General features: G+C 40.0%; 1 protein-coding gene across 9 annotated transcripts in view; it reads right to left on the bottom strand.

Annotated features, from left to right (window-relative positions):
- Positions 1–27,967, bottom strand: part of MAGI2 (membrane associated guanylate kinase, WW and PDZ domain containing 2) — a 1,312,004-nt gene that overhangs the window by 50,816 nt on the left and 1,233,221 nt on the right. For all 9 annotated transcript variants that reach the window (XM_074340644.2, XM_074340647.2, XM_074340646.2 and 6 more), the window contains one exon: positions 939–1,077. In XM_074340644.2, coding sequence (XP_074196745.1) covers positions 939–1,077 — 139 coding nt within the window. The remainder of the gene's footprint in view (positions 1–938; positions 1,078–27,967) is intronic.

Here is a 27,967-nt window from a genome sequence, read left to right as displayed (position 1 = left end):
GCCTATACTGTCCTACTAAATAAGGAAGTGTTCAATTATTCTTAGGTGACTTAAGCAAAAATCGTCCTTGGAGAGGGAAAAGTACTAAGTAGAACTGTTGTTTGGGGGCTTGGGGCTGGAGGGGTGAAAGTGAGAGGCAACGTATCTGGATCAACAATTTGAGCTAGTGATTCAGGTCAGCAGTTAGATCCCCTTTCCCTAATCTGGACTGGAATTATTTACACTGCTCTTCCCTGAGATCTGTCTCTCTTGAGATTAATTAAAGAGCAGCTCAGGTCATGTGATGACCACCCAGCAGTCCCTTTGTAATGCTGTCAGTCGTGCGTTAGATGGGCTGCTGGGAAATAACACAGTTAATGACTTCAGAAGGTAAATACATGAATGAAAATGCACTTCAATGCCTCCCTGAAAAGCATACAGATACACAACATAAGTGTGAATTCTTTGAATATCCCTAAATGCCAAGGAAATGCAACCATTGAATGAACTGCAGTTTCCATTTTAATCTTCACACCCTAAAGATTTCTTCTTGCTTGTTCCCTGATGCCTTTTTACACATCCTACAGGATAGTGTGACACACATGGGATTTTAGGAAATAATTGAGATATTACTGTGGACTCAAATGAACAGAGGACTACCATTCAAATTATGAATGTTCAATATCTTGGTGGTGGCTGGATCTCCCAGCACACTCAGAGATGCCCTGAAAGGGTCTATCTTTGCTCTTTGAAACATTACTTAAACTACGGGAACAAAAGAAAGTACTCACACACATATATATCTTGTGCTTAAATGTACATATGTGCATAGATATCTATCGATAGCTAAATATATACTTAGGTAGAAGGAGAGAACTGGCGCGGTTTGCTACAGAAGGACAGGCATTCACAGTACACGGAACGAAGAGAGGAGAGGTGAATGAGAACAGGAAACGCACCGTACTCGGGGACCTGCCCCGTCCCGCGCTTCAGCAGCAGCCGCACTCTTCTTCCTCCAGATTTGATGACTTCTATTGCTCTGGCGTGTGTCATGTCCCTCGTGCTCTCCCCATTGATTTCAATGATTTGATCTCCTACCTGTTCATGAAAGAAATAGGAAGTCAGCCACAGATGGTGCTACTCCAGCTGTATTTCCAAAAGATGAGAAAAGCATGGCAGATGACCAGTTTCCAGAGAGCACCTGAACAACCTGGTTGCCGCCCGCTGCTTCTCGGAAGAGGCGACTCCTCGGCTGCATCCTGAATCTGACCACCAAACTTAATTTACCTTGATAGAAATTAAAACATCAGCCCATAGAGGTGGTGGTGATATGTCACTTATATTTAGCCGTATGGAAGAGACTATAGTTAAACTATTTAGCTTTTTTTCTTTTCAAATTAGGGAATAGGTTTGATACTACAGTTGCAAATAAGCCGGCACCTTTGCTTTGAAACAAGAAGTAAATATTTTAAGGCCTTTTCATTGAACGCAGTGCCAGTTTTGGGCTTAGGGCGGCATCTAATTCAGCATGTTAGATGGAATGATTGTGTTTTGGGGCCTCTCTGTGAATTTTTATTATGCATTATTTAAATTTCCCTGGGTGCTATTGTGATATTGCCTTCTTTGTAACTAGTGCTTGGTTGAGACTATTCAAGTTTGATGATGAGTTTTCTATCACAGTCCTCTGAATTAAAAATGAAATCCTCCCTTCTCCACACATTACTAGAACCCTTGCTAAATCTCTGCCATGCTCACACCTGGTTGCCAGAAGCTGTCTGGTTAAATACCAATCCCTCTTGATTTGTCAGAAATGCCTGGGTTCCATTAGCAATTCCCATTTAGCCTTTGTGAATAGACCTTTGGAATAAAAGAGGTTCAACCACCAGCACATCATGTAACTCCCACAGCACCATTATAGTCAGGAAACTTTGAATTAAAATATGTTTCATTTCAGTGCAAGTCACTTAAGACAAATTAGCCAGGAAAAGCACAATGAATTGCTCTGCAAAAATGCTATTTTAGTTGGGTCCCTTAAATAAAGCCGATCTCAGCCTAAACTCTATAACGCAGACAGAATTGCAAGTAAACTCTCTATAGGAGAGCATTATCAAGGTGGGTGCCACAGGCTGGGCAAGAACAGGAACAAAAAGTTGTCATCATAATGGCAATGGCACTAAAATCAGACCATCCCCCCAAAAGTGGAGGTGGGGGGTGAAGAACAAACACATGTTCCTTGTAGCAAGGAAGTAATATCTCTACCTAAAGAAGATTCTCTAGGGGTAAGGATTCCAATGCAATGAAGGGAGGCCACCCCTTTGTGTAGTACCCAGTGGCCTTTGGAAGTATGGTTTTCGGGTGGTGGAAGAGGTGGGTTGGCCTCACTGCATGACTTTCACATTCCAGAGAAGAGTCATGAAAGGCAGGACTAAATTAATTTGTCTTAGGGCCAATGTTTGCAACATTTTTCTTCATGTCTCCTTAACTGTCTTCTTTCCCATAAGGCAACAGGCACAGCCTGAAGTTGAGTATCTTGCTAGAAGCCACATATCCAAGCCAGAGGTAGATACGGGACCAATTAACCCCTCTCCCAGCAGTGCCCACTCATGACTGAAAACTCATGGCAGCAAATTAAACTGTAGAAGTAAAACAAAAGTTCTGATGAAGTTATAATAGAGAGTCTTCATTCCTAGCTGGATTCTTCTGAGCTTCAGACTCACATATCCAATTGATCACTGAGCATCTTCACCTGGATGGTCAGCGGGCAGCTCCAGCTCAACACCAGCAGACTGGGTTTAGCATCTTTCTCCAAAGGCAGTTTTTCCTCTTGATGACTAAGGCTGGTGAATGCCATCACCATTCTCACAAGCCAGAAACCTGGGGACCACGCAGGGTATCTCATTCCCTCATCTTGTGTGCATTTGTCTCTGCTTTCAAATTGTACCCCATTGCTGACTAGCTCAGTTCAGGTCTTTACTTGGATTATTCTAATAATCTCCTATCACCCTACCACCAATATCTTCTCCTCATTGTCACCAGTCATTCTTGTCAGGAAGATCTTCTCAAATGCATCACACTGACTGAATCATCTAAGGTCTCCCACATGCCACCATTCTCTTTGCCTTCTCCCCATAGGTCTGGCGATCTCGCAGTCTTCCTCAAGGCCAGCCCAAGTGTCTTCTTCTCTGGGGTACCTTCCTAGACCCAGTCTTCTTCACAAGCAGAAGTGTCCCATTTCTGTATTCACTGCACCCCACTCTGTTATTCCTCACATCTCATACAGAGTTATGCTTCATTGTCTTCCCTCCTAGACTTTGAACTTATTCACTCATCAAACAATTTCTGTGCACCTATTATGTGCTAGATAGTCTACTGGAGAGATATAATAAATATAGTGATAAATGGTAAATTTCTGTCTACAACACGTTCTCAATCTAGTTGGAGAGAAAGTGGGTAAATAAGCAATTATTATTCACTATATCTATGACAGAAGTATTAGCAAAGTGCTAATGGAACAGAAAGGAGGGGCATCTAACTCAGAATGGGGGGGGCTGGTAGTAGGGGAGCCTCCTGGAGGTGGTGACATGTCAACCAGGTTTTGAAGTATCAGTAGGAGTTCCCCAAGTGAAGGAAGAGGAAAAGCATTCTAGGTAGAGAGAACAGCATATGCAAAGGCCCTAAGATTTGAGAGCATGGTATATTGGGGGAACTGTCAGTTTATTCTGCTACTCAGGAATTCAGGCTTTATTTTAAAGGCAATAGCAAGGCACTGAAAATTTTAAATAGGGAGTAACCTGACCAGGGAAGCAGAGTGATATTTAGAATCTCCCTCAGGCATCAGTATGGAGTGTGAACTGGAGAGAAAGTTGGAGACTGAAGAAGGGAGTTGAAGTTGTGAGGTTATCACAGCATCTATCCAAGTGAGAAATTGGGAGGCTGAGGGGAAGGAGAAGATGTGGCAAATGAGGGCAGGGACTGTGTCCCATTTAACTCCATATCTTATATGGGGTGCACTGTTTGTGTTTGTGAATTAATGAAGTGCTTCCACAAGCCTCATCTTGAGAACCATGGAAGGAGGGGTTATAAGTGCTCTTGACCTGAAAATCAAACCTTGACAGCCACCACTGCCCGAGGACACTTCTGTCCTGAGACTGACTGTTTCAACAAGCATCATGTGGAGGGCGAAGGGAATCTGGCGGTGTGACAGAAATAGTCACATTATTTGCAGTCTGGTCACATATTTTAGTACAGCAAAACTTAGAAAATGTGATGTTTTCATTCTCTGGTGTGTTTGCTATTTTCCCTAATTGCTCATGAGAATTCAGGGAGAAAAAATTAGCATGGCAGAGTGAGTGGTGGGTTGGAAGGTTGTGTGGGAGGTTGAGAAGCCATGGGCTTCAAGGGCTGCCCTGGGACTTGGCTGTGGCATCTGTGTGGGAGTTTCAGGGCTGGGACTCTGGGAGGAGTCGGGGATGTTATTTTTATTGAGTTCCAAGGAGCCGGAGCTGACCTCTTGGCTCGGCAGATTTCCATAATTTCAGTTTTCCATGTAGGGTTCCCTCAGAGGGAGAAGAGAACAACTCTGGTGCCAGTGGAATGGAGGATCCTTAGCATTTGTCTGAGACTTTCAGTCTCTCCCAAGCCCCCTCCCCGTTCCAGGGTACCAGGGCTGAGTTCCTGCCTCATTGGGAGTAATGGAAGTTTGGGAATAGTCCTAACTTACTAATAGTCCAATTTTACTAAATTCAGAAAAAAAAATTCCTTTGGTGGGGGGCGGGGGGTGATGCTGGTCAGGTCATGAGATGGAAATGCTGCCACTATCATAGACCTTGAATCTTACAAGGTGTTCTGGGCGTACTGCGAAAATGGGCCAACTCAGTGGAACCTGAGTGTCAGCGGTAATAAACCCACGCAGGCCCAGCCTCCAGACTCCTGTCTCTCCAGTAAAGTGATGGATATTGTAACAAGGGTTCATTTTCATTTTCATTCTAACATCAGTATTACATATGGTCATTTTAAATGAAACTCCCTAAATAAATTTGGGATATGATGTCTTTCACTTACATTCTCTTAGTTTCTGGACGTATTAGGAGATGGATCTGTCAAGGGGAAGAAGAGGCTCTCTCATGCTCTCTCATTACTTTCCCAACTTGTCTGATGGATGCAGCTGTGAGGGTGCTGTCTGTTGAAGGGTGTCACTTTCCTACGTTACATGTGAATCAGTTGGGGGAATTAATTTGATAAAACCAATGGAATATTTGCAGCCTTTTCAGGGATTATAAAAAAGACCAGTTGTGACTCAGATGTAGTCTTTTCTTTCCATCCTCTCCACCATGGAACTGAGCTGTTACTAAAATGAAACTAAAAAGATCTCCTCCACTTGTTCTTAGAGAATTTTTAAAACATCAAGTTCTAGTTAGACATGGGGGGGGGGGGTCTTGTGGGGGTGGGGAGAAAAAGAAAAAGGAGGAGGAGGGAGGGATGGAGAGAGAGAGAGAGAGAGAGAGAGAGAGAAAGAGAGAGAGAGAGAGAAAGACCCAAACCAGATAAAGGTAGTGGGTCAAAGGCAGTGGGTCGGAAATGCATGTAGGTCAAAGAGACATTAAATTTAGGAAAATAACTGAAGAAGTTAAGATGAATTCTGGGCTTTTTTTTTTTTTTTTTAGTGGAAGGAATACTTTTATCTGTGGTCCCCTTGAGGCAACTAATAACCTCACAGCAATGTCTTAGGGGCAAAGTGAGTGACATAGGACTGCCTGGCACAGCCTAACAAGTTCTGCATTTCTGTGCATACATCACGGCAGAGTTTTCTTTTAACAAAACTATTACCAAATCCTTGAACTTGCTTGGAGCTCTTCTGGTAAAATTTTTCTCTTCTTATTGGAAAGCCAAGGCAGGTAAAGGTAAAAGTTTCAATATTTCTTAAGTGGTTAATAGTTGAAGTTGCAAGAAAAAATGTAAACTCTGTACTGTATGCATTTTTGTAGCCAAGTCATATGAGAAGTATTTGGTTTGGCTCGCTGAAGTCTTTCTAAGAACTAGATCCATCGTGGATCTGCCTCAGCCCTGAGTCATGGTCGTCTCCGCTCAAGGCTTGCTTGGACATCTCCGCAAATGTGCTTAGTTGGTTGAATCAGTTAATTGCCCTCAGACTACTGCTGTACCCTAAGAACCTATTTCACATGATTGTACACGACTGAAATGATTCTAGATTATAACCGGGTGTGAGGAATGGAGCTCCTTTAGAATTTCATACAATAAACAATGGATATCTCTAGTCTTTATTTCATGAAAGACAGCTGTGGACCATTTTCGCGGCTAATGAGCTGAGGTCACAGGGTATCTCCATCCAAATTCTTCACTTGCAGTCTGGTTTCTCCTGCTGACTCCAGACCCCTCATGGGAAGAGAACATACCTGCTGTCTTTATGTCATCTGTACCTGTCACAATTACTGACAAGTAGGCTCCTGGTTCATTACTGTTGAGGATGTGAACATTATTTTCAGTAATAGTAGCAGTCTTTGTTCTCACTACATAGTAAGTTCAGTTTAAGTGCAGCTCAGCATATCTTAACCTTTCTCGCAATACTGCCTGAAGCACTTCCAGCTAAACCATAACAATTTCAATAGTATTTACAGGACACCAGATGAGGTTTCAGTAACGATGACCTACCTAAATTGTTAGAGACAGGTCAAGTTACAGGAAACAAATGCTAAAGGTTTGAGAGCAGTAGGAATGAATTCTGAGTCTGAATGAAATCATAAAGTGCTAGGAGAAAAACAAGTCAGAATTAGAGTCCTCATTGCTGCCTGCCACAGGCTCTGTCCCTGGGGCTCTGACAAGACCTGGATCATGCTGGAGCAAAGGACAGGCTGATTTTCCAATTGATGGTGGTGACCTTTGATATGTAATGACTATTTTCACAATTCACCTTTGCTAGATATTATTTAATCACCATTACAGTTAGATATTATTTTATCACTATTACGGTAAAAATATTCTCCAAGGGGTTACACCGAGTGTTTTGGTTAACCTTCCCATTTCTTCCATCAGATTTGTGATTGAATTAGATGGGATCCCAGTGCCTATTATAGGACCTGGCTATTGCTTTAAATGGTCATGTACAGTTGCTTCAGCAAGACATAAGAGGCCATCAGGTAAGTGGGTTTTTCCAGATTGAAAACATCTAACCCAATTGGAAGTTGAAACACATTTTGAGAACAGCAAAATTCTGCGAATTTTATTTGCCTCAATTGATTTATGTGTTGAAAACTGTCTGAGGCTCTCTTTATACTATATTCTAGATGGTAACCACTTAAAAAGAAAACTTCCCAACATCTCTCAGGAAACCTCATCCAAATAGAAGTGTGAAACAGTCCTTGTGGATTTACAGAAAGGTCCTTAATCAAGGTTATGCCTGAGCACAAACCTGCTTGGAAGGGTCATGAAGGTGAGGAGAACCAGTGGGCATAAGAAGTCATAGGCTGCTGCAGAAGTCGGAGGGTTTATCACTTGATGTGGGTGTTGTAACTTATTCCATCTTTTCATTACTTGTGAATTCACCCACTAGAAAAGACTTAGTCACAGCTCAAACTATTTCCAGTCTTTGACTTTTGTAGTGGAAGTGGTGGCTTGGCTGGTCATTCAAATCAGGGGGTCAGCTTTGCTGGAGGTTCAAGGGGAGCTCTTCATCTAGGAGCCTCCACTTCTCATGCTTCCTTTTAAAATCCTCAAAATCAAAACATGCAAATGCATGTGAAGTTTAAAGATGATGCAGTGCTCAGTTGTGGAAGTCAGGTCTAAATTATAATTTGGTGTCTTTCTCACAAAACTTTTCTTTTTTCCTTGTCAAATATTAATCAACACTAATTTCATACTGTGAATTTTATTAGACTGCTCCTTTCTAAATCTCCTGACTTTTCCAGGGCTTTTAATTGATGGCAATGTTGAATTCTTCAAGTGCTCCTCTCCCCTGCTCAATGTGTGCCCTCTGGGTGATTTCTTCCTACCATTCCAAAGTGTTTCTCTTTCTGTGCTTTTGTGCATGCTGTTCCCTTTGTGCATGCTGTTCCCTTTGTGCCTGCTGTTGCCTTTGTGCATGCTGTTCCCTTTGTGCATGCTGTTCCCTTTGCCCCCTCCCTTCAAATGGCTGAGTCCTTCTCATCCTTTAGGACAAAGTCCAGGTATGACCACGTCCAGGAATTCTTCCATGATCCCACCAGCCTGGGTTGCGTGCCTTTCCTCAGCATTTCTTTAAAGGTATTGACCTTTGCCTGTCACTATATTGTAAGTTCTCCAAGGGCAGGGACTCAGCCACACAGAATACCCAGATATATACGCTGAATGAATGGATGAATTATTGAAAGAAGGAATTTTTCAGAAGTTTTTTTTTGACTCTATGCTCCTTATTGTTTAAACCAAATTTAAACAAGATCTGTAAAGAGTTTTTAAATTTGGTTTCATGATGTATGTCAATCAGGCTTGACCATGATCAAATAATGTAAAGTGCATGTAAGTGCCTTGTACACTCTAAACTATACAAATATATTCTTTTATTATTAATTAAAGTAGTTCTCATTACCATCATCATCATCATCATCATCATCAAATATAATGGTAGAAGAAAGAAAAAAATGAAACAGTGGTAAGCTTTTCATAATGAATCTAGAGAGAAGCAGATGAGCTACTAAGGATATTTAATGGGGAAATGAAGCAAATGCTTTTTCTAATAAACGTCACTGGGAAGTTAAAAACTCAAAAAATCTTCTGTTGGTTTGGTAAGTACTGCCTTTTATGAATTCTATAAGAAGTCAATGCTACCTTTTATTCAATGATTTTTAGATAAATAATTCTTAGAAAGAGAATCTCATTGAATGCTGGACAGACGACACAAACCCTAAGCTAAGAAAGAGGGATAACTGCAAGTTTGGTTACAGACATGAACGCAGAGAAAGACTTTAAAGACAAGCTGATTGAAGCAAAATATTTTCTACAAGGAAAAAACACAACCATTCCATTTTCACATGCCAGTTTGATTGCTCAGGCAAGAAGAAGAGACTGGGGAAATATTTTAAAATTATCTGTCTGAGCAAGAATAGAAAGCTATCGTTGGCAGCTCAGCTAGTGGCTTATCCATTTGCTCAGAAATCACTTATGATAGGTCATGAAGTCAGTCTCTCTAGTAAACTGATAAATAAACAAAAGGAAATTAAAGAGGAAACTTGATATTGTGGACTCTATGTAGGCTATTTCCCTTCCATGGATGTAATTGAGAGAAAAATGAGGGATTACTATTCTGAATGCTTATCTAATCAAATATATTTATTTTCCAGATGCTAGCATTAGGCTTTGTGCAGTAACTGCAATATTGACACAGGATAACAATTCCTTCTTTTCCTGAAGCCAGCCAACTTGCATGCTTCATTTACATTTACTTTGCGTGTGTGCCAGTTCCAGACCTGACATGTTAACAGTGTGAATTAGAGCGTGAAAATATATATCAAAATGGGTGGCGGTGTGTCAGTCAGGTGGTATTTTGAACATAGTTTAATGATGGGACTATTTCAAAGGTGTGGGCAGGATTAGGACGACCGAAGAGGGTTGTTGAAGCACCGAAGGATAAACATGGTAGATGCCATGGAAACCGATTTGGAATTCTGACCTCCTGAACTGTAAGATAATAAGTTTGTATTGCTTTAAGCCACTGTTTGTGGTAATTTGTTACAGCAGGAATAGAACATGAATACACTTTCTTTCTGCCCTCCGATCTCCTACTAGTGCTTCTCATTGGCCAGATCCAATAGGGAATTACAGGGCAGGAGAGCTTGCATGACTCAAACAGTCTCCCAGGACTCAGAATAGGGTATAGATGGAAAGAGAATGGGTCTGGGGGAGGAGGTGGGACAAAAGAAGCACGAATACTGGGATGGAGTGGATGTGGGATGGGGATAAATTGTAAAACAATATATATGATATATGAAGGTTGGTGTGGTCTGAATGTTTGTGTCCCTCCTCCCCCCAAAATTCATATGTTGATATATTAACCCCCAAAGTGATGGTATTAGGTGGGGCATTTGGGACGTGCTTAGGTTATCAGGGCAGAGCCCTCATGAATGGGATTAGTGCTCTTTTGAAAGAGACCTCAGAGAGTTGCCTCTTCCCTTCCACCATGTGAGAACACAGCAAGGAAACACCATCACTGAACCAAGAAGTTGTTCTTCACCAGACACTGACTCTGCCAGCGCCTTGATCTTGGACTTGCAGCCTCCAGAACAATGAGAAATAAATTTCTGTTGTTTATGAACCACCCAGTCTGTGGTATTTTATTATAGCAGCCTGAATGGAAACCTTTATTTCAATATTTCATTTTTATACAGATATTCTCTTAAGATATCATTATAGAAACATAAGTGGCATCGGAGTTACTGAGTTGAATATATTTTTAAAATTTGCTAAAGATTTCAGCGTTGCCTTTGCATCTAGTCAGCTCCCAAGCCCCATCAATTCCTCCCACTCTGTCTGCAGTAATTGCCTGTCATTTCCTGTTTCTCTTGCCTCCATTTGCCATTCACTAGTCTTCTCTTCTTCCTCCTCTTTCAGTCCGTAGGGTTACCACTGCTACTTTTAAAGCTCACCTCTGCTGTGGTCTCTCTCCTCCTCAAACACATAGCCTCCTCCTCCGTACTTCTTGGACAGAATCCAACCTCCTGACACAGTGTGAAGACTGTCCAGCACCTTGTCTCCAACCTTCCAGCTATCCCCGCCATTCTCCTGGGGTTAATGTGGCCTGCTTCTCGGTCCTCCACTCTTCACTGGGTTTTTCTGCCTTCTATTTTTGCCCTCACCTCTGCTAGTTATTCTTGCCATTCTTGCTGACTTTTCCAAGCTTATCTTGTAACCATGACCATTTTCAAGGCTCCACTCAAATCCTCCATGAAGGGACACTGGTCGCTCCAGGGGAAATTTGTCCTCCTGTCTCGGTATCCACCACGCAGTAGTACGCCTCTCTTGTAGCTCTTACTGCAGCCCTGCCTCTCATTCCAGTTCTCTGTATTTATTCTCCCCACCACCATTTCTGCACCTATGAAATTATAAACTCCTGGAAAGAGGGATAGTATCTTGGTACTCTCTAGTAATAGCTAACATATTGCTTTAAAATAATTGATAATAAAAAGTTACTCATAGTGGGGACAAAAATTATTACTGTGTAAGGTATAAAATGATTAATGGAAGATGGAGGGTCTTTGGGGCGAGTTGAGAGTGTGTGTGAGTTTGAGAGAGAAGCTGCTTTAAAGTCAGTGCTCTGCTCACTGTTGTTTCTCTACTGTTGACTAAGGTGCCTAGCATGGGATAAGAGCCTCATAAACGTTTCTTAAATGAATGAATAAATGCTATCTACTTCACTTTGGCCAAGGCTAACATTGAATTCTATGAGAATGAATCTTAACAAAAGTCCCTAACACCTATAATATGAAGAAGGTGAAAGTGTATAAAAGTAAAAACAACACAATTTTCTTCTACTTGAATGAGAAGCGAGTGTAGAAACAGCAATGTTTCACCAGGAACCAGCTGAAGAAGACCCAGCCACAAGGTGGAGGTATCTCTTTTCTTTTTGTCATAAACATGTCATTGCTGGCATAAGTGGCTGGAAGCAGACATTGATTTTTGCATTTACTGAGTCCTATGAAGAAACACTGGGAAATAAATTCGTGTGGGACTTATACCTCCCACAGTACAGCTTCAGGGCAGAGATCACATTTTACAATATAGTAGCTTTTACTTCTACAATATCCTTTGTAGCATCTAGCACAGTACTGACTGGTGCGTTAGAGCGAGAGCCAGAGAGAGAAAGAGAGAGAACATGAGAGAGAATGATTGGTTGATTGATTGATTTGGAGTAAAGTAAATAAAGGAAGCAGTTCCTGATAATACACCCACTAAGCCATACACAAAGACACTGAGGGCAAGGAGTCCATTTTATTAATCTTTTAATCTCTCATTTTTATTATCCACATTTTAAGGCGAGGACGCTGAGCTTCAGGGAGGACTAGGGATTTGTGAAAGGCTGCATAGCTTATAAGTGGAGGTAACAAGACAAGATGCAGGGTCTCTGATTCCCAAACGTAGGACTCCTTACTCCTTATGAGGTTGCTTCAGCATTGTTGAGGAGGGGAGAAAGGCACACAAGTAGGTAGCAGGTTTTTAATTACAAGTATATACACGTACTTCAGAGGTAAACTTTCATCAACAAGAAACTAAGATGTTTGTGATTTATTATTAACTTTTGGTATATTGTTTAAAAATACACATGTAATTATGTGTCACAAATAGCTTTGAAGTCAAGGTTCACGGAAACATGAATAGGATGAGGGAGAAGGCCTCGTGAAAAGTGTAGTGAGAATATATTTGTAAATAAACCTAGTTAGTGGTTTATGGGTCTTCACTTCCCTAATTACGCCAACTACTTTCTCCTTGAATTAATATCATTTTTGTTTCAGATCAACAGAATAATAGATGTCCTTGTGGCAGTTTTAACATGCACAAAGAATACGTATATAAAGCAAAAAAACTCACGTCTCTGGGGTCGACTGTCTTTGTTTGGTCTTAATGAAAATACAGTCTTTTTTTAATAGCTTAATTTTAAGACAGCTCTCCAGAGGATCATTACTCACTGGCACAATATTCAATTGTACCGGCAATGAATGTGTGGATTACAATAATTTTTCTATTGATATGCTAACATTGAATAAACAGAAAGAGTAGAATTGTATCACTATCATTTTGATGCACAAAATAAACATTATCCACTTTATTTTCTTTTACTATTTAAAGTCACATATTAATTACTTAAATTTTACAACTAGGAATATAGCCAAGTGTCTAAAAAATCTTGTTTTTGTTCAAGTTAATTCAGACTGTCCATCCATGCATGAGAACAGCTGAGCTATGAAATTGGGCAGCATGTTTTCTGGCAATAATGAGGAGATAATATTCCTTAGGAGTATTTAAGTGACATCACTATCGATAGGTTAATTGGAAATAAAAATGTAAAGCTTTTTTAAATCACTAGAATAAAAAGCCTCTAGTTTGTTGTAGCTTCACAATACACTTTTTGAACTCTCCCGACTTTGCAGTTTAGGTTAATAACTGTCTGATTAATGCAACTGTGGCTGCTCTCAGAATTCCACATGCATCCCATGGCATATCAACCATTTTCAAAAGGAGACTTTCCCACTTATATCATGATCACAGTCATTTTGCTCCCTCTAAGCCTTTACCAAATTCTTAGAAAATGATTACTGCATACAATGAAATACATGGAATATTGGGTGGTGAAAATAAATGCCATTTGATTTCTGGTTAAGATGTCAAAGTCGGTAAACACTGTGCTTGCCTCTCCTCATGACCACATCAAAATTACAACTAAATTACAGAACAACCATCATTGAGAATCGCCTGAAGTCTAGCTGAACTGAAGCCCTACAACTAAGGACAAACAGAAGAAGCCACCTCGAGACTGGTAGGAGGGGCAGAGACACAGAATAGGCTGGTCCTACATCTGAGTGTGACCATTAAAAATTGGGAGGGATCTCTCAGCTATGGAGGTCCTCCTGAGGAGCGAGGGATCCAAGCCCCACACCAGGCTCCCCAGCCCAGGATTCCAGTGTCAGGGAGACGAGTCCCCATAACTTCTGGCTGTGAAAACCAGCAGGAATTGTGACTGAGTGACACAGAGGGCAACTGCATTCCCAGGCACTCCTATTAAAGGGCCCATGCACAGACTTACTCGCTGACAAACTCACTCACTCTGAGTTCCAATGCTGGGACAGCAGCTTGAAAGATGCCAGCAGTGTACAGGGAGGAATTGAATTGTCTAGCTTCAGGACGAGGGCTGCAGGGGCAAATACTACTGTACAGAGGAGCTGGCAGAAGCCATTGTTTCTTTGTTGAGACCTTCCTCTCCCTGCGTGTAGACACACACAGATGCCTTATCTGAGTCTCCATCAAACTGGCTATCACCTACTGATTTCCTGAGACCCCACCCCACCCAACTTTCAGCCACACCTAAGCCACTTCTAGTGGCTTTTCTCATACAAATCACCTGTCTTAGCTTATGCTTCGGACTTTCCCAAAATCTCTCAAAAGTTCACAAAATCCAAACAAGCAGGATATGGCTGCAGCATGTCCCATACCTCTGGTTGAACTGCCCCAAGCCCAGCTCTAGTGACAGTCAGCCTCAGTTTGAGGCTTGGCGTCTCAGGCACCTCCAAGCTCAGGGAGAGTGGCGACCATCGGCAGATCGCTTTGTGGCTCATACCACAGATGAGCCCTGGGCAGAGTACAAGCTGTGGCTAAATTTGGCCTGCAGCAGGTTCCCTCCCAGGAGGCCCCAGGACTGGCACACCCAGTGGCCAGCTTTGGACCAAGGTGGAGCATCACCTGGCCAAGTATGACACATACAAAGGGCAGACTGGGCAGACACCAGAACCCCATTAAAGCAAACCCTGCTCAACCTTTGCACCACAGCTCCTCCACTGTAGTCAAGTCTGGTCCTCACAACCAATCAGCCTGAGGGTCAGCCTCCCATTGATGTGCAAATAACAACCAAAGCTCAACTACAAGAGGAGGGCACACACAACACACACAAGGGACACACCTGGAGCACCCAGCTCTGGCGACCAGGGAGACTGCACCACTGTGTCCCACAGGACATCTAGTACATCAGGCCACTCTACTAAGACTGGAAGACATAGCAGCCTGATCCAATACATAGAAACAAACAGAGGGAGGCAGCTAAAAGGGCAAGACAAAAAAACAAAACAAACACATGTCCCAAATAAAACAAAACAGAACAGAGCTCCAGAAAAAGAACTAAACAAAATGGAGACAAGAAATCTAACAGATGCACAGTTACAAACACTAGTTATAAGGATGCTCAATGATCTCAGGGAGAACTTCAACCAGGGATAGAAAACATAAAAGTGGAGATAGAAGAGATAAAAAAATTCAGAAATAAAGAATACAATAATGAAAATGAAGAATACATTACAAGGAATCAACAGTAGATTAGATGAAGCAGAGGAATAAATCAGTGATTTAGAAGATAAAGTAGCAGAAAACAGTCAGAAGAGCAAAAGGAAAAAGAATCCAAAAAAATAAGGATAATTTAAGGCACCTCTGGGACAACATAAAGCACACCAACATTCACATCATAGGGGTACCAGAAGGAGAAAAGAGAGCAAAGAATTGAAAACCTATTTGAAGGCATAATGGCGGAAAATTTACCTAATCTGGTAAAGGGAAGAGACATACAAGCCCAGGAAGGGCAGAATCCCAAATAAGATGAACCCAAAAAGGCCCACACCAAGAAACAGCAAAGGCTAAAGGTAAAGAGAGAATCTTAAAAACAGCAAGAGAAAAGCAGTTAGTTACCTACAAGGGAGCCCCCATAAGACTATCAGCTGGTTTCTCAACAGAAACTTGTAGGTAGGTCAGAAGGGATTGGCAGGAAATATTCAAAGTGATGAAAAGTAAGGACCTACAACCAAGATTACTCTACCCAGCAAAGCTATCATTTAGAATTGGACTGACAAAGAGCTTCCCAGACAAGAAAAAGCTAAAGGAGTCCATCACCACTAAACCAGCATTACAAGGAATCTTTGAGGGACTTCTTTAAGACAAATAAACAAACAAACAAACAAATAAATAAAATAATAGAATGGCAAGAACAACATATCTATCAACAATTACTTTCCATGTAAATTGATTAAATGCTCCACTCAAAAGACATAGGAGAGCTGAATGGATAAGAAAAAAAACCCTTACATATGCTGCCTACAAGAGACTCCAGATCGAAAGTAAAGGGATGGGAAAAAGATACTTCATGAAAATGGAAACAAACAAAAAAAGTTTAGGTAGCAATACTTATATCAGACAAAATAGATTTTAAAACAAAGCTATACCAAGAGACAAAGAAGGACTCAGTAATCCCACTTCTGGGTGTTTATCTGAATAAACACAAAACACTACTTCAAGGGGACAAGTGTACCCATATGTTCATTGCAGCATTGTTTATAATGGTCGAGATGTGGAGTCCTGGGTGTCCACTGATGGATGAATGGATAAAGAATAGCACATATATACAGTGGAATATTGCTTGGCCATGGATTCTTGCCATGGGTTCTTGCCATCTGCTGGGGCATGGATAGACCTGAAGGGTATTATGCTGAGTGGGACATGTCAGACAGAGCAAGACAGATGCAATGTGATTTTGTTTATGTGTGGAATCTAAAGAACAAAATAAACAAGCTAACAAAACAGAAACACTCATAGATACAAAAAACATTTTGATGGTTGCCAGATGGGAGGGGGGTTGGGGTGAGTGAAAAAGGGGATGGGGATGTAGGGTATAGCATAAGAAATAGAGTCAATAATATTGTAATAACTCTGCATGGCGTCAGATGGGTACTAGATTTATCAGGGTGATAGATGGGAGAGGGATGGAGGGACAGGTTGACAAAGGTGAAGGGATTAACTACATTAGTAGTTACAAAATAGTCATGGGGATGTAAAGCATAGAGAATATAGTCAATAATATGGTAGTAACTATGTATGGTGCCAGGTGGGTTCTAGTCAAGTCAGGGGGATCACTTCTTAAGTTCTATAAATGTCTAAATTATTTAATAAGTTTTATAATTATTTTGAGAAAGGCAGCTAAAGTGATATGACTCCATTATGCATCCTAACTAGACTCACATTATTTTCAGCATTCTGTGTGAATATTTACACTTATGCTACTACATACATGCGCTTAGATTTCTATGTGTATACTAAACTCTCAGTTCATTACCCAAGAGCTTCTTATGCATTTGTGAACCACCCAGATGAAAAAATTGACCCTTCACAGTAATTAGCACTTACTGAGCATGGTTTCATGCTGGATACTTTCTAGACATGTTAGAAGCATTATCACATTTAATTCTGAAACAAACAACACAAACAAATAAGCAAACATACTCCCTACAAACTAGAGAAAACAAAGCAAAATTCAAATTAACTTTGGGAAGTGAAATTCTAATTCACATTTTTTTACATTGGAAGTTGATTATCTTATGAATAGTGCATAGTGTCATTGGTACCAAGATATCAGATTAATCTTTGCATGCTTAATCATCTTGAGCTTTCTTACACCACTGACTGTACCCCTTAATTTGGGTTGGACAGGTACCTTTAATATTTTGTGTGGGTGGGCATTCAAGAATGACTTGGATCCACTTCATGATGCTTCTTCTTTTCCTGTCTTCCAGTTCTTGAGTGTATTTTCTGGTCTGTCTTTAGTTCCTGCCTTGGACTATGGCCCTTGTCATCTCATCCATTCTATTTCTTGCACTTCCTAGGAATCTTTGAATATCTCTCAGTATGGTCCCTCAAACCTGAGTTCACCATTATATTGCTCTTTTTGGAGGCTGACATCTTCTATGTTGTCTCTGTACAGTCTTGTATTATTTTTGGTATGATTCTGCCTAGTCATTTGTCAAATAAAGGCCACTCGTCTCCAAAAGGACTGCATATAAACCCATGAAGGGAAACCCTCAAATTCATCACCATTCCTAGAACAATTCTGCAGACTTATCCTGATGGAGAAATCTTGCTTTTTTGTCAACTTTATTTTCCAAGGATATCACATTACTAATGTAATGTGTTTGTTTGAAGTGCCTCTAGTTACGGAGGTACAAATGTGCAATTGATTTATTTTTCCAATAACGGCTACAGCTGTGCTCTGTTGACCTCCCCCACTCCTTTCCTGCTGTGTGGTGGTCCAAGTCCTTTTTTCCCCCCAATACTTTTAGCTATTAAAGAAGTTTAGTTCAGTTAGTATTGCAAAGTTACCTTCAATTAAAAGATCCCTCTTCCTACTGCAGACTAGGCTGATGGCTTTAGCTACTTAAGTGGGGAAAGGGTTTTGTTCTCCTCTGTCCCCAGTTCTTCACTCTTCCTCATCTCTTCAGTTTGCTAGAGAAGCTCTGATCGCAAGATAATGTAAGAGGGGCAACATTCACTCGAAAGATCAAGAGTTACTGTTTGCAAGTCTGCCTTTCTCTTTTTGGTGCTGTTCTCTGTGTGGCAGAGCTGAATTGAATGCTTATTTTGTGCCAGGGACTGTTCTAGGTGCTGGGGATATGGTGAGAATCAAGGAAGACAAGGTTTATGGCTTCAGGGAATTTAAATTCAGTGAACACTCAAATGCTTTTCTCCTCAGGTTGCTTTGAGTCACTTCTTCGGAAGACCTGACAAGGAATTTCCTCTCTGTGTTGCAAGACACAGATGAGGTTGGTTTCTTCCTCTTCCATTCAGCACCCCTTTCTTCCACTATGGTAATAAAACCTCCAGCCTCTTTCAGAAGGGCTCCCTTTGGTCAGGAAACATTCCATCAGAAAGATGGCTTAAGCCCCAAATCACCTGCTGTAGTGTCTACTCAATCTGTGGGAAATGACAGAATGTAGGTTGTCCCAGAACTCCCTCTCTTTGCTTTATGTCTTTTCTCTCTGTTTTTCTCCCTTTCCCAGCTCATCAAGGTCTCTCTGATTCAATAGCTCAGCCACTTTTGCAAAAGAAACAATTATCAGTATCCCATAGGTTAGAGTGCAAGGATGGTTTAAGCATCCCCAATCTTGAAGAAGGGGAACAGGACAAATCTAATACTTCTTTTCCTCATAGGGGGTGGGATGGAGAGAAGGGATGGTTAATACTTTACAAACTATGTTTTCTCCCAGTGAGAAACTTTTGCTTCTCCTCTGCATTGGGAGAGTATAGTGAAGGACAAATCAGTAGTGCTAGTTCTGTGAAATAGCAGTTCCCAGCAGGTCCCCCAAGGCAGTGGCTGACCTCACTATTGGTGATTCTCTAAATGGAATGTAGAAAACTTAGTCTTCTGTTATCATTGTGGCCTTCTATCACCATTTCCTAGATAACTGGATCCACATGGAGAAGAGTTGGATGAAGATTCTGGATTATCTATTAATTTTACTTAGTCATCCTCACTCTAGATAATTCCAAAGTGACTTCATTTTGATTTCTTCTTTAAGTCCTTAATGGCCAAGATTTTCTAAAAATATGGGTTGCTGACTAAAATGTGCATAACGTGTGCTCATTATTAGAAGCTAATCTGTCAGTTCTATTATGACATTGTTTTGATTTTTTTGTTCTAATAGTTTATATTAGATAATTGATGTTGTGAAGGCATGAAGTATACTGTAGGGGGAATTAGCATAGTAATGTGGTGAACAGCATGGGCTTTGGTGAGATCAGGACCCCTGGGTTTGTGTCTTATGACTAATATCACTTATTAACTCAGAGATGGTAGACAAATAATTTCACCTCTCTAAATCTCAGTTTCCTCATCTGAAAATGGGGCTGATGATGGCATTTACTCATAGGTTGTTGAGAAGATCATATGAGAGATAAATGTAAACTGGACACTGCTTGATACATGCACTTGACACATGAAGCATTCAAAAAAGTTATGTTATATTTTATTCACTAGGAGATTTTCAAACTCACTTTAAACTTGAATATATAAAACACTAATGATTGAGGTTATATTCTGGACTGAAAGATAATATTTGGAATTTGGGTCTCTCTGAGTTTAGAATAGGGGTTGGTAAACTATGGCTCACAGGTCAAATCTAGTTCACTGCTTGTTTTTTTCTGTAACATTTTATTGGAATGCAGCCATATTAATTCACTTACATATTGTCTATAGCTGCATTTCTACTACTATGGTAGAGTTGAGTAGTTGTGACAGAGATTTCATGACCTGCAAAGTAAAAAATATTTACTATCTGGCTCTTCATAGAAAGTTTGCTGACCTCTGTTTTAGAGGTTTAAATGTCGGAAGGACAACTACTTGTCTGGGATGACTTGTGCACTAATAGACCTGTGGGTAGGGTACAAGTTACACTTGACTTTCTGAAAACCCTTCTGAGATAAATAAATCTATAATGGAAGATTTCATTTGTTCTTATTAAAATTATGTAATATTTAAAATATTTAAGAGTTGAGAGTAATAAAACGTCCATCTTTACACTCACCAACCAGATTTTAATTGACATTTGCTTCCAAATCTTTTGCACAAAAAAGAAAATCTTATGGATAAAATATTATGGAGTCTCCTGCACGCTTTTGGAATTCATTCCCCCCACCTAAAGGTAACCACTATTCTGTAGTTGATACTTGCCCTTCTTTTTTCTGTTTTTATTACTTTTATTTCATATGTACTAATATTTATCCATAAATAATATATAGTATTGCAAGTGTTTACACTTTACATAAATAGCATTACATACGTGATTCTATAACTTGTTTTTTTCTCAACATTATGTTGTTGCAATTTATTCATGTAGTGGATACAGTTCATTCATTTTAACTGCTATATAATACTCCATTATACACATATCCTTTATTTTTCTGTTCTATTGGTGCGCATTTAGTACACCACCGCACCCCGCTACCTCCCCTTGGCAGTATTTGCATTAAAAACCATGCTGCAATAAACATTGTTGAAAATGTCTCCTGGTGTATTTGAGCAAGAACAGGGTGTGTACATAGCAGTGGAATGCTGATTTGAAGATGTATATTTTAAAATTTATGTGATGCTGCCAAATTGGTCTTCAATGTGGCACCAATTTACTTTATCATCAACAGTGGATGAAAGTTGCCCGTTTCCCACATCCTTGCCAAATTTTTGGAATTTCCAGACTTTTAAGCCAATCTGATGGATATAGAATTGCTTTAATTGGCTTTTTATTGATGTTGAGCAGATGTTTATTAACCATTTGGGTTTCCTCTTTCATAAAGATCTTCATCATGTACTTTGTCCAATTTTCTCCATTACGTTGCCTTTTTATTAATTCATAAAAGTTCTTTATTATTTATATGTTCTGGATAGCATGGCTTTTTCTGTTTTATGCAAATACATTCTCTTAATGCGAGACTTGTTTTTTCAGTTGGTTCATGTTGTTCTTTCATAGAGACACTTAAATGTAATCTGATTTATCAGTAATATTTCTTTATGGTGGTTTGGGTTTTTAAAGACTTATTTAAAAAAACCTTCCCAAGCCAGATGAAATGAATATATTTTACTATATGCTCTTGTAAAGGTTTTAATGGTTTGCTTTTCACACTTGCTGTTTAATCCACATAAACTTAAGATTTTTGTGTAGTATATGAAGTGGAGGTTTACTTTTATTTGTATGAATAACCATTTGTCCCAGCACCAGTTATCAAGAATCTGTTCTTCACCCTCTGAATTGTAATTAATGCTGCCTCAACCACATGTTAAGTCTCCATACTTGTCAGTCTTTTGCTAGGCTTCCCAAGTATACTTTGGTCAACTCGACCACACCAGTGGCAGCTCCCATTGTTTTGATTACTAAAGCCTTATACATACATCTTGGACTCTTGCAGTTCTGGAGGTTTTTAGAATCTCATTCTTACCTTTATATTCAAATATGAATTCATTTAAAAATACAAACAATTTCTAAAATCATTAGGTTATATAGAGTGAACAATTATCAGAATTTTGGGTTTAAGAATAATACCCATACGTTCTCTCTCTTCACTTGTGAAGTATCATAAAATGCATTAAGTACCAGTTATTAATGCAAATATTTTAATTGTAATTTGCATACAAAGGTTTTATTAGAAATTAATCCATAGCTGTTTTTCTTGGCCTTACATTGTATGTCTTACAATAGTGATTGATTTAATATCCAGTTGCCTATTCCAGCTTATTCAAAAGTGGTTTTTACCCAGGGGTATGCATCAGAATTACCTAGGGAGCTTTTAAAAACCATTCTGTCCCTTTTCAAATTGAGATATTTTCAACAAAAGTTTGAAAGCAATACTATATCACTAAAAAGGTAGGGCTTTTGCCTCTCTAATAGACACTGTGCCATCTATTATTATAATCTATATGAACTGTGTAAGGTATGAGCTTCCCCGAGCTCTTATTTCTTAAGTCTTGTTGCTGCATCAAGAAGCAATATCTTTGTTAGCAGAGAGAGCTATGCCATACTTCCATGTCCCATTGGTCTAACTGTTGCCATGTTCTCTTGGCATTTCCAATGTATTTCTATTTTCTAGTTTACCTTTTCTAAATGTAAGGCTTATGGCCACTCGGATACCTGGGAGTTAAATGGAAAATTTACACATTCTTCATTTCATTCCAAGACACTGTGAGGTCGCAATTCAAAAAGACCAAACAAATGAGTGGGAATAGAAACAACCAACAGTTAAAAAACTCTGCGATTCACTGATTCTTACACTTTTCTTACAATGAATGACAACGTGCTGTGTTGTTTCCCATATGACACATCTGAGTTGTTGTTTTCCTCTAGAGGTCTCTCTAATTTACCTTCTGAAATTCAGGGAGCTCAGGCATGTGACATATCTATCCCAAAGGAGCCTGCCTACTCAAAACTATATATATGAATATCCCTCCAGGGCCCAGGCTGGGAGGCCACCAGGTTGCTCTTCCAACGCTTCCCACAGTGCTCCTCTCAGGGCATCCATATCTACTGTTCCAGGTCATTATCTCAACTCCTAGTCCACAGGTCAGAAGGGCTTCCTTTTCCCCACTCAAGGGTGTGAACCACAATCTGAATCACTCAACCCTGCATTCAGGGTTGGGCTGTATTATACTTACTCCACATCTTCCTTGGGCCACGTCTCTTTAAAACAGTTTGGTCCCAGACCCAAGTGACATCCCACAACACTGTTGACCTCTGTCCCAGGTAGGACTCAGACAATTTTGCAAGGCAAGTAACCGAAGCAAAAGTCATCATAGGGCCACATTAGTTACTGAAAACAAGGCAGGGGGTAAGCACACTACCCAATAATATGCTTTTAACTTTTCATTATGCCGAGGAAGTCTTTTACAAATGAAATTTTATTTAAGAAAGGCAATAAATGATATGTAAGAGGAGAGCTGCTTTGACTGAAGCAGAGGTATGGTACGGAGTAGTACTCAGGTTTCTGCTAACTTTACTCCTATCTTATTTCCTGGCTTCCATTCCTATTCCAGGTGATTCTTTGGAGTCCTGAGAATTATCTATAATCTTATCCATATGATAAAAAAGGCACCTGGGGGGAGGAATCCTAGGGATTATTTATAATCTTTTCTATGTGATAGAAGGACACCTGGGGGGAGGGACCATGTCCTGATCTGTGACACTGTCTGATATCTGGAATTCCTCTCTTTCCTCATACCTACCTGTTGAAGGCACATCAGGATGCCACTAGAATATCATCTGCTCTAAGGACTCTCTCCAAGACAAAATTGACCTCCCCTAGGGCAAATGATCAGTGTTTCTATTATAACTATAGGGATTGCATGTCTCATATACTGGGACAATCCCAATTTTAATATTAGATACTAATATGCTCTTAGAGTCATTTACTTGTAAGATCACATTTCAATTTTTTGAAAATATGGTTGCAATAAGTATAGCTCATTGCAGTCTGCTTTGTTTCTGAGTTATTGATCTATGTAGACCTCATAAAGTATGTATTGCCAAAGAGTCTGGACTAAGTCATTTAATCATAACCAATAGTAATTCCTCCTCCTCCCTCACTTTTTCATCATCATCATCATCATCATCATCATCATCATCATCCCTAAATAATTTACTGATGACCTAAAATACACCACGCGGGGTTGTGCACTTGTATTAAATGAGTTACCCATTTACTTGTCACAAAAACTCTCCAAGGTAGGTAGGTATTAATCTTTGTTTTGTGATGAGGAAGCGCAGATTACACAGCTGGTAAGTGACCCAACTGGAAGGGGCCCAACCCCAGGCTCTTTCTCTGATGCTACTCTGCCACCTACAGTGCTTCACAGTGTTTCTCTGCACATTCTAGAAATGTTTATTCTGGTAAATACTGAATAAATATGTGCTCAATTGCTCAAATTAAAAACATGGAGAAAGCACCCATGAATATATCCAGGCTGTGGATTGAAATATTTCCCTTTCATGCTTGCATGACTTGGGAAAGAACTTTATACTTGTATTCAGTGCCATCTTAACTCACGTTAGTGGCGGGAAAGCTAAGTGAATCCATTGGAATTTTCATTTTACTGGCAATCTGTGGTTAAGGAAACTGGAACCCCAAAACACAACAGATACATATCCATGATTTGTGATGTCTGAGCCATGCTGGATTATCTGAATGCAGGCTGGGATGGGTGCCGCACTGTTGAGGCCTACCCCTGGCTTCCTACAATACTCTTGGGAGAGATACTATTAGGCTATTATGGGCCCAAACAAAGCAAACTGGCTGGCCATTTCCAGTGTTTCCTGGCTGTGCTAATGAGGAATGGAGCAGGGAAGCTGCTTGAGAGAATATCTGCAGAGGATGGAATGGGGCCGAGAAGGTGTCCAGCAAGATGGAGAAAGAAGCCCTGTGCTCCTTGCTACGGTGCTATCTTCCTAGTGTTGTCAGGACAGGAACACTGGGAGGTACCCAATGCCCATGATATTCTGGTCCTCCTGAGTACCCACTAGCTGGAGGTGTTGTGCTAAGATAGTGAAAAGTACAGGGATGATTATGACACACTATCACCTATCAAGATGGCCACAATCTAACGTACTGAATTTTATTATAAACTGTAATGAACTAAATGTCATGGTTAAACCTTTCCTTAGGATAAATCTCTATCTTATACCATACAAAACCCAATTCCTGATGGATTGTGGATTTGCATGTGAAGAGTCCAACTTTAAAACTTCTAGGAAAAAATGACTTTAAGATAGGAAAGGATTTCCTAAAGTACAAAAATTCAAATACTATGGAACATTGATATATTTGATTATACAAAAATTAACAATTTGATTTCAGCAAAACAGATCATAAAGGAAAAAGAGCTGCTACAAACTGGGAAAAGATATTTGCAATATATGTAACCAGCAAAAATACAACATCCATTGTGTATAAAAATCAATAAGGAAAAGACAACAATAACAATAGCAATGTGGGCAAGAGACGTCAACTTAAGCATCACAGGAGATGAAAATGAGTGACTCAAACGTATGAAAAGATGCTCATTAGTAATCAGGAAGAAAATTAAAGCCATAATGATATAGCACTTCACATCTACTATATAACAGAAATTCAATATCAATTTTATATCGAATGTTGACAAGGATATAAAGCAGCAGGGACTCACATGCTGTATGTAGGAGTATATATATCATTACAAACACTTTGGAAAATTTCCTGGCATTATTTAGAGTCAATTTGAAATTGCTCAGACCTCAGGACCAGCAAATCTACTCCTGGGAATAGACTCAAGAATTTTTCCCAGGAGACATTCTTGCAGATGTGAACCAGGAGACCTTTATAAGAATGTCCATGATAGCAATATTTCTAATAATCAGAAATTGGAAACTACCCTAATGTCCACCAACAGGAAAATAGGTAAGTAAATCCATATTCATATCATAGGAAACTATGCCATAGTGAAAACGAATAACTATAGTAATACACATTAACATGATGACTTTCACAATTTTTAGCTAAAATCTTCAAAAAAATAATTCTATGTCTATAAAAGTTCAAAAAAAGCAAAACTAAACAGTATATTGTTGAGGGGTGTACCTGTCTGTGGTAAACTATGAAGAAAAACATGGGAATGATGAACACAAATTCCGAAGAGGAGTTACTTCTGGTAGATGGGGGATTGAAGGGAGAAGAGACAGAGGAGCCTTCTAATACAGTGGCATTGCTCTATTTCTTAAGCTGGCAGTGGTTTGTGGGTACTTATTGTTGCTTAAACTGCACATACATACTCTATAATCTCTTTTCTACTTCGCTATATTTCATAATAAATATATATTCAAAAGTGTGCTATGGGAGTGCTGATGAAGGAGCACTTCTGAATGGGGTGGAAGTGGGAGGTGAGAGGAAGGAATCAGTGAAGGCTTCATGGGGTAGTCAGAATGACTTCTTGAAAGGTGAATAAGGTTTTAAGGATAGAACACAATGGAATACTATTCTGCCATAAGAAAAGATGAAATAATACTATTTGCAACAACATGGATGGATCTTGAGATTATTATGCTAAGTGAAATAAGTCAGACAGAAAAAGTCGAGAACCATATGATTTCACAGATATGTGGGATATAAAACTGAAAACAACAAAGGAACAAGACAAACAAATGAAGAAGCAAAAACTCATAGACACAGACAACAGTTTAGAAGGTAAGAGGGGAGGGGAAGTGGTAGATGAGAGTAAAGGGGATCAAATACATGGTGATGGAAGGTGAACACACAACGTGATATGTAGATGACGTAATACAGAATTGTACACCTGGATCCTATGTAACTTTACTAACAATTGTCACCCCAATAAACTTTAATTAAAAAAAGAAAAAGGAAATGGACAGAGAGGAAATTCTACTTGGGAAAGAAAGGATGAAGAAAGGCATGAAAATGTGCAATGGCAGTGTGTGCCCTGGAAGCAGCAATGTTTCAAGTATAAATCAGGGGAATAGAGTAGCATATATGGATGGAAAATTGCATGGGGCCAGACTGTAGAAGGCCTTAAAAAAACAAACAAAAACAAAACAAGAAAAAAACTTAACACATTTAGATCTTACTCTGCAAGCAAAGGTGAGTTGTTGAAAATTTTTGAGGAGATGAGATTTGATTACACCTGTGATTTAAGAATGTGGTTTTGATGGTAGTAGGAAGCATGAATAAGAGAAATTAGAGTTACTTGGGACCCACCGGGCTACTGGAATAGTTCAAGATAACAAAGATGAGGGGCTGTATCATGTCAGTGGCTAATGGAATGAAAGGAAAGAATGCATAATCTGGGATCTGATTTAAGTTTCCTTAATGTACGCATATGTGTCCGTTTCCAGAAAGACACAGACTGAAGCAATGCGTACTGGCTTCCTTCAGGTCAGGTCCTGCTCAGGACTAAGCACATTCCTGAGTTAAATAGCTAATTTTGAGCAGTAAGTAGCAACTTTCTCCCAATTCCCTTTGATGTTAGGTACACCTCCCTGTTTTCCTTTCCCTCTGGAGCTAGGAAGGCAATATTTGAAAATGACCTAGTATTCAAGTTATTGACCCTTCTTCTTGCTCACTTACATTTGACCTTAACTTCTCTTTCTAGGCTCAGTGATTCTTCTCTCAAGGTCTCAAACACAAGCACAGTCATGCTAATAGGTTGAAGAGTCTCCTTTTCATCCTGCAAGAGACTAATATTACTGAGAGTGTCCTAAAGACTAGTGGTATATTCATCCTTTTGGCAGATAATTACACAAAGACATAAAACACTGAGACAGCATCATGTTAAGAACTAGTAGCCAGTTTGAAATGGAAAGTAAGTGCCTTGGACACCCAACAGGCAGCTAGAAATTCAGGTTAGGCATTTGGGAAAGATGTCAGTCCACCCTTCCCAAAGTTGACCAAATAATGAGACAAGCCTGCCTTGGGGATTGTGCTGTTTTATACAGGATCAAGAAGAGGCAATGGATTCCAGTGCAGGGAGAAAGGACTTATCAAAAAACAAGTACCTTGTCAAGTCAAATCACCCAGGAGTCAGACACAGTCATGACTTTTCCATTATGAAGAAGGAGGCAGCACCGTTCCACGGGCAGGAGCAGAGGCCGTTTCTTTGTTCAGCGGCCACAGGGGAGAAGGGACCATGGTCTGAGGATGGTGCACTGCCAAAGAGGGACACACTGGGGGCACCTCAGAGAAGAAATGGGAATGGCCTGGAATCACATTTGAGGAATAGAGTACTGGGCTCTCGTTATCTTCTGGACTGCTCTGCCGTGCAAACCAAATCCTGTGTGAATCAGGATCAAGATGTATTTCGTGCCTATTTTTCTCATTAAAACAGAGAAGTGGAGACTGGAGACACTGAGTGACTCTCTGCCTACCCACCAGAAGAGCTTTAGGTCTGGGGGAGAGATGG

Source organism: Rhinolophus sinicus, chromosome 4 (assembly GCF_057876585.1).
Source record: "Rhinolophus sinicus isolate RSI-liver-muscle chromosome 4, RSI-T2T, whole genome shotgun sequence".
In the NCBI taxonomy this organism is placed as follows: Eukaryota; Metazoa; Chordata; class Mammalia; order Chiroptera; family Rhinolophidae; genus Rhinolophus; species Rhinolophus sinicus.
Note: the sequence above shows the minus strand (reverse complement) of the source record. Positions and strands in the feature narration are given on the sequence as shown.